Below are 7,735 nucleotides of genomic sequence, written 5' to 3'. Positions count from 1 at the left end.
ACAGAAAAGCATTCACTTGAGTGCGACTCAAAATAAAGCATTCGACTAAGCAGCCGAAGTTTCATATAAAAAATAGAATATCTACATGAATCAGGAGCAAAATGCAAGTCCGGACGCGTCAGGAAGGGAGGAGAGCGGGCAGAAGTTGAGATCCAACAGCTACTACTGAGATCAAGGAGAAAGGCCATGCTCTGCCGTTTGTTTTATTTCGGCCATCGCTGCTACCTCATAGAGATGCAACTGCCTGCCCTGTGTTTTGAACAGATAAGCAACCATGCTGGGCGTCTTGTTGACCATGTGGTCAGCAATGCGCTCGTAGTCCTCTCCGACCTCCGATATGATTTCCACCGCCAGAGCCAACTCTGCCTGCGTCCATTCGGGATCCTTATTGAAAGCGAACACAAAGCACACCTCAACAGGGGGCTCGGAACCTCTCGAATGCCCAACAATCGACGACGCCTTAGCAACATTCAAAGTTAGTGGTGCTCACTAGTAAGTGAACTGACCCATCATGATTCAAGCTCTGGATGATCAAATATTAGTTTCAAAACCAAACGCTACACCTTTGAATAAATTACAAACCTACAAAAGCGATGAGTGTAAAAGGCACAAGCAAACGGAGATTAATGGGCTGCAGGGAAAAGCGGAACACAGTTAACTTACCTAATACTCTTATTGCCCGACCCCTTAAATGTCATCTCGTCTTAAAATCTATGCAAAGAGATTTAAAAAGATTTGATTTCACTAGGTACAAAAGAACTCACGAGAGGAATCTGAGGTGGACGCATATCTTCGATGTTCGAAGTCACTTCCGCCTCCAATTCATTTAAAAACTACAAAAAAAATGAATATGATAAGGCAATAAACAATCCTCTGCTCTAACTTTACATAGGCACACGCGATATCTACCTTTAAATCAACGATTCAAAGCGGCTGCAAGCTTGTAGACTAACCGATTCAGATGGCACTTCCCCCTGGGCTTCTGAACACTCCAATTCAGCCTCCAATTCGTTGTCAGAATTCACTGTAATCGGCACTGAGTTTGGTGAAGCAGTAGATATGGGAGTGGTGGGTCGTGAAGATAGCTCCACCTGACTTGAGGTTTCCGTTTCCATCGTCACTGCCACTACCGCCTCCTGCGATGACGGCTGTGTTAACTGCTGTTCTGCAATGATATTCACCTGTGGAATGAAAGAACGCGACGCCGAGAAGGTAGGCACATTGTCCGAGGCGGTGAGAACGTTTACTGAGACGCGCTTTTTCTGCGTATTACCCCTCCTCAGCCCACCATTGCTGGTAAAAAAGAGTTCTGAGTAGGGAAGCAACTTAACTTTTCTACTCCCCTTTCCATTTCGGCCCCTATTTTAAAATAAAAATATACAGTCTTACGGAGCCAACGACCGCAACCGCACCGAACCTAACTCGGGGCGTACCTGGCCGATTCTCGAGTTCCTACAAGTCCGATTCGTGGATTAAAACCGCGCATCACTTCGCTTTCATCATCCAGTATGGGTGAGGCTCTCTCAGAACCAGACTGTGGACCTTTTGCTACCGCTTTACTCATTGCCGCCAGCTCGGCTTCGATTCGAGCCTGCACTTTCGAAGTGCACGTCCGAACCGAAGCACCAGTGGGAATACCGTTCTTATTAACCAATTTTCCTAGGTAATCAATCCGTACTATATCATTTTCCGAGGAGGAGGAAGAATAGAAGGCCTCATCCCCGTCTCCAATGGCACCGTTATCGTTGATCGGCCGTTTACGATTTCGTAAACGCGACGTGGATGCAGTTCTGCCGGTTTTGGTCAGTTCACCAGAATTGGCATTGGGAGAGACGCGAGGTGTCCTTGTTGAACTTGAGGAGCTCGTTTCCATGTTACCATTTAAACTGTCAATATAACGCGCGATAGCATTTTCGAGAGGATCATCAGCGTTGAAGAGACTGCTCTGAGGCTGTAGACACAGATAAAAAGCGTTGATTCTGTGTTCCTCCGGAGAAAATGGTTGTTCGAGCGGTGAGAGAACCAACTTACCCCTTTTTCTTTAGGATGAATAAGTGAAGAGAGTGTGATTATATCTTCGATATCCTGAAGGCGAGCAGAACTGTTGATAAATCCATTAACATGTAATCCAGCCCACTGAGGTGCGTGTAAAGTTAACTCGTAAAGGGTTTGCTGATTACGCTTATTGAGGTAGTAGAAGAGCACCAGCTCCGTGGTGCGACGATTGGGAAACAATTCTTTAACTTTAAAGAAATTTTTGCAGTGGAAGTCCATTGCTGCGAAGAAAATTCGCCGCTCATTGTGAGTCCAATCATAGCGGATAGGGCTAAAATTCCCCAAATCCTCGGTTGCCAAATTAAAGTCAAATTTCTTCCATGTTAACAAAGCCAAAGCCTGCTCCTCTGAGTATCTATGATTAAAAGATAGCAAGACCCATTATGAGGTTACTATGCCGATAAATGAAAGGGTAGATGGAAATCTACTAACCCATGTTTTTCCGTGGCATGGTTGATGTAATCTTCGACTTGTTTATCCTTTGAGCTAGGAAGTGGTTTCCAGTAGAGTACCTCGAGCGTCCGACTAAACGAAGGACTCCTTGGTGTCCCAATCCCGAAACTCGGAATTGTAGCCTGATATTCAGAGCCTACTCGAATAACAGCATCTGAAAAAATTCAAGCTAGAAAATGAACAAGCCAAAGAAGCCGTGAACAAAGCAAACACCATTCTTTCGCATCAATTCACGGATAGCTAGACAGACGTAATTTGTAATTAATAAGTAATACTACTCATCCAGAATCAACTTCACTTACTTCGAGATGCCATCTTTCAAATGAATAAAAAAGGAAAAACTAACCACAAGTATCAAGTTGCGCTCCTATGGGGCATGAAATACCTGTGAAATTGTTCTGACTTGTGTCAAGTTCTTCATCCTCAAGTCGACTCCTAGACAGCATTAGTCCCAAGTTAAACGCAGACAAAACGACACAAACTGCAGTCTTGTAGATCCAATAAAGGGAAAATGAAGATCTCCAATGTGGTGCACTCAAACAAGCAAAAAATGAAATTGCAAAAAACAAAGACTAATAATTTAATAGACAGCTTTAAAATAGACATTAATTTTTGTGTGAAAATTTTGCATTGAACATTGTATAACCAAGCAGCATAAGGGACCATCAAATAGAGCGGAATTTACTACCCACCTTTACGGAACAAAAACCGCCTGATAAGCGCAACGCAAGGTTGTTTGAGTAAACCTTTTGAGTGGTACGTATTTTCATTAAACATGGGTTTCGTCAGAGCAGTAACCATTTGCTCTAGGCGGAGTGATGTACAGTGGACTCCCGTTCTCTTGGTCATTGAACCCGCTTAATTATATTGCCAATCGTTAATGCTCCTACTAAGCTAATTTGCTCATCCCAAAAAAGTATAGACTTGGAGGGAAAAAATAAGGGCTGAATCTTCTGCAAGGTTTTCTCAGTGATCAGACAAGGTGTACAAAAATTACGGTTGCGGTTATAGCAGATGAACGACTCCGCTAAACAGGGAGGAAAGCTTACTATTTGGCTTGACTATGCATTGTTAACATACAATATGACCTAAGCCCATAGTTGTAATGCGTAGACTGTTTCCTTAACTCCCGGTCTTGGTAAACGAGCTAATTGCGTGTTTTGCCATTGTACCTTCCTCGTGTAGACACTCCAGGTCAAGTTAGCAGCCCCAAACCATTCTGTGCGTCAACATTACACTTTTTAAATGAGCATTGTATTTTATTTTTCACTCGAGAAGGGCTTGGTGCACAAAGCTGATGGCAGCGGAAGTGTACATAAACTTTAAGGGCATCTACCATTATTTCTACCTCCGAGTAATGGGCCCTAGCAATGAGAAGAAGTTCATATTCTGCGAATGACAGCATCCGTGGCAATTCATAACAAAAGGGCTAAAATTTGATGTGCACCTTTGACAGCTACCGCAGCCTCGTGGTTTCCATATGAGCCACTAACAACGGAAACTATGACGGACATAAATAACCTGGGATAGGTCGTTGCGGAGCATTCTACCGTTTCTGCGTTAAGATCAGATGTGTTGACTCCAAACTATTCCTCTATATCTTTACTGGCTCTGTAGATCCCTTATTGGTATAGCTGGGCAGTACTGAAGTGAAGAAAGGTAGCATGAATGAACAGGTCTAGGCTCTTCCCCCATGGATCTGTGTTTTATTCCATTTTTTGTTACAGGACTCTGCCTTTAGGCCAGCTATCCTATGACTAGCTAATGACACGCGTAATGGCCAACACATTCCTTTGTCACCGACTCCAATTCCCATGCAAGATGAAACTCCAGATCCAGTAGAATTACCAAGAGTGCGGTCAAGTATCTTCAAAATTGCATGGAAATTTGTCTACTGAATTGGTTGCCTCGTAAGTGCATTTTGTGAAACAATGATTGCTTTGCGATGGCTGACCTGGGTGGTTGAACGCAGGAATCAATGTGGGTCTGTATATTGCATTGATTGCTTGTAAAACTCTTGGTTTTGGTAAAGGGATACTTGATGTCATAGATATTGTACCTTTGTTAGGTGTGCAGTTTCCTGGCCATCCCAGTAGCTAAGCCCTACTGCATACCGAATATCTACATCCTGTCCTGATGTGGCAGCTTCTAAAGTCTTCGGGACGTCTTGAAGCGCTGCATCAGCATAGCCCAGAAGCCGGCCTGCTTGGAAGGAGAGTGACCCATTGCCAAAACTGAGTGTTTACTTAACAATTGATGTATATCAGTTACAGAAATTCCAGATATATCCAAGTTAAATGCTCCGAATTTCCAGTCGAGTTTTGATTCTTCTCTATTACTGAGGAAACCTTTTAACATTTTGTGCGTTGTGTAATACGGCGGTTGCTTAACCCCCAGTTTTGGTAAAGGGCTACTTTATCTTGGCCACTGTACCTCGCCGAGTGAACCTACATTTAGGCCAAGCCAGTATTCAAAATACTTTTCATGTGTCGAATATATATATATATTCAGTCCTAGTAGTTTGTCATTGTCGTCCTCAGGAATGTCTCAAGACACTAAAATTGATTCTAAAATGGATCCGTAAAGGCAAAATAACTGATCTTAGTAGGGTTTTAGGGAAAACTTAAGGTTTAAAGTGCTTAAACGGAGTTCACAATTGAAATTGATATTGAAGTTCATTTAGCTATAACCTGTTTACCTTTCCTCCTTTCCACTTCAGCTATTATACCTTTAGAGCAGGCGGACAGTTTAAGGGAGGGCAGCTTTGGCTTATAAAATGCTGTGAATGTGTATAGGGAACCAAGGTTATACGACGACACTATTCATTTCTTCCCCAAAGGGTCGACATTGACTGCTTAGTTGCGAAATATGTTTACGCTGTTCGCTTTTCACCTAGAAGCATTCAAAAACACTTATACAACTGCGCCAGACTATCTGGTGATTCCGGCTTCCTCACGTCACATATCTGCTCCTCGTCATGACTTTCAAGCTACCTGAGTACCCCTCTTCCTCACTCTAATGTATTTTGTGCTATACACTATGCCTTGTGAGGCCTTCGAGGAGATGCTTTGCGTGACACAAATATTGGGATAGTTGATCATTTGACGTTTACAAGTATTGCCTGGTGGCTACTTCGATGGCCAGACTTACTTTTTGATAGACTTATTCGTTTTAAGGCTTACTAATGATATGGAAAAGTCTTCACTAATTAAATTGCTCTTTGGTAGGATGGGGCTCAAGGCAGATAGCTTAAAACAGACTTGTCAAAATGCTTTCGCATATTATCGCAACAGCTTTACCTTCACTTTAGTTTCTAAACATCCTTTGTTGAATTTGTTTTTTTTGCAGATGATATCTTAATTTGCTAATTATAGTTATTTCTGTCTCCGCAGCCAATTATTCTGGATTCGCGACAGATGTTTCTACCAGCTTTGCCTCTCAACTTATATTATCATATACACTTTTTACGTTTCATAATTCGGTTTTTGCTATCTATATTCTAGTTACTCAAACCTGGCAAATTGTTTGGCAACGTCGATTTAAAGTTGATAATAGTGATTGCACTATTTAAAATTTCCTCATGTCCCCTTCAGATAAAAACAACTTTGAAGCTCTAGACAAGACTGAGAACGAGCAAAACCTTACCTCTAATGACGATTTCAACTCACAGCTTGACAGTATTATTAACTGTAGTAACGATGTTGAATCATCTCCTATTTCCAACGGGGCTGCTAACAATTCCAGTGTTCTACGCGACTGTGTAGTCGATCAAGGGTCCAGTCATGAGACTCCAGAAACCGAAGATTGTAGGGAGGACAATGAAGAAGAGCTTACTGTTTTGCATCCCGATCATGTGGATTATTATTTTCTGCTTATTCCGTCTCTTGCAGCCACTAATGAAACGCTTTCAAGAGGCTCTCAAAAAGATGCTAAAGGAACACATTTCAAAAGCTGCTATTGAGCTTCGTGAAAAGGTACTTGCTGTGATGCTGACTTTGTGGTAAATAGACGGAAGAACTGAAACGCGTCAAAAGCATTCACCTGGAATTGGGCTCCGAGTTGTACAATGCTCAACAAGAACTTTCTAAGTAGATTGTTTTGTTTGCTCTTGCTCATATTTTGCTCTTAGATTTCAATCTCAATTACAAAAGAAGCATGAGGAAAATTTGGAACGACAGGCACGGCGTGTGAAAATGGACGAACAATTAACAGTGCTGCACAAACAATTTAAAAAGACCCAAATGGATTATAATTTGGAGTACAAAAAGATGATTGCGATGCGAGAGGAGGTTGACAATCTGGCGTTGCGTCTTTTCTACTTGAACAATGCCAAACTCGAAGTGAAGAGTGATATCAATATCATGCAGAGAGCGGCTGAAAAGGCGTCAACGGAATTATCAAGGGTAATTCCATCTAAATCTGGCTTGAATACATCCCCCTTCCCCAAATATAGGCAGAAGAGGAAAAACTTCATCAAGATATGGTGGCACATCGAATGCAGCGAACTGTTGACCAGCTGACCGAGGACTGTGAGCTGCTAAAAGAACAGCTAGTTGCAGCTGAGGAGGAGTTAAGATCCGGTGAAAGTATGTTAAAAGACATGGAGAGTCAGGTGTTTGGTATTAAAACTGATCGGAAGCGACTCATGGTTCACTGGACAACCAGTTTGATTGGTCTTCAGCGCAGGAATGAGGCCTACGCCGAGCTCATGAAGGACTTTGAGTAAGCTAGTTCCTTCACTTTCCGTTAATGCCTCTCTCTCTTTGTGGTTGTACTGTTGGACTACTTTGTACCCAAGGAAGAAGCAAGATGAGCTGACGAAGGTAACCTCCGAGACGGAGGGCATCAAAAGGGATATCACGGCCGAGCAGGAAAAGCATGAGCGCTTGACACTGCAGTTACATCGCACTCAAGGAGACATTGAGAGCGCGAAAAAAGAACTGGAGCGTCTCCAGGCGAGCCACGAGGAGATGCGCAAGGAGTATGCACAGACGCAGCGTATTCTTAGCGAGTCGGAGCGAAATCTTGAAAATGCGAATTCGGTGAGTCAGAAGATTGATCATTTACTCTAGTCGACTTCGACATACGTGGAATTTGATTATTTTTAATCCTTGTATGTTCACTTTCCGTAGAAAATTAGTTCCTATTACAGTAGACTTTTCAGCTTTCCCTCATTTAGCGTGCTGAGAGAATTTGTACTGAAATCAGGGATTTTCGACCTTTATTG

At 42.5% G+C, this 7,735-nt stretch overlaps 2 protein-coding genes across 2 annotated transcripts in view; one reads left to right on the top strand and one right to left on the bottom strand. All coding sequences in view use genetic code 11, as the record gives it.

Moving 5' to 3' along the window:
* Positions 1–171: 171 nt before the first annotated feature.
* EGR_09084 (REST corepressor) lies at positions 172–2,823 on the bottom strand (the record flags this gene model as incomplete). Its single annotated transcript, XM_024498333.1, has 7 exons — positions 172–459; positions 765–833; positions 954–1,293; positions 1,434–1,951; positions 2,032–2,410; positions 2,488–2,662; positions 2,811–2,823. 7 exons carry the CDS (start codon positions 2,821–2,823, stop codon positions 172–174), a joined length of 1,782 nt encoding a protein of 593 aa, XP_024347242.1.
* Positions 2,824–5,293: 2,470 nt separating this feature from the next.
* EGR_09083 (Coiled-coil domain-containing protein) overlaps positions 5,294–7,735 on the top strand; it is a gene marked incomplete at both ends in the record, with an annotated part of 15,185 nt that continues 12,743 nt past the window's right edge. The window contains 7 exons of the mRNA XM_024498332.1: positions 5,294–5,312; positions 6,102–6,361; positions 6,399–6,482; positions 6,517–6,596; positions 6,638–6,911; positions 6,962–7,230; positions 7,307–7,550. Coding sequence (XP_024347241.1) covers positions 5,294–5,312; positions 6,102–6,361; positions 6,399–6,482; positions 6,517–6,596; positions 6,638–6,911; positions 6,962–7,230; positions 7,307–7,550 — 1,230 coding nt within the window. The remainder of the gene's footprint in view (positions 5,313–6,101; positions 6,362–6,398; positions 6,483–6,516; positions 6,597–6,637; positions 6,912–6,961; positions 7,231–7,306; positions 7,551–7,735) is intronic.

Source organism: Echinococcus granulosus, assembly GCF_000524195.1.
Source record: "Echinococcus granulosus chromosome Unknown EG_S00131, whole genome shotgun sequence".
Classification (NCBI taxonomy): Eukaryota; Metazoa; Platyhelminthes; class Cestoda; order Cyclophyllidea; family Taeniidae; genus Echinococcus; species Echinococcus granulosus.
The sequence above is the reverse complement of the archived record's forward strand: the minus strand, read 5'-3'. Positions and strand labels throughout refer to the sequence as shown.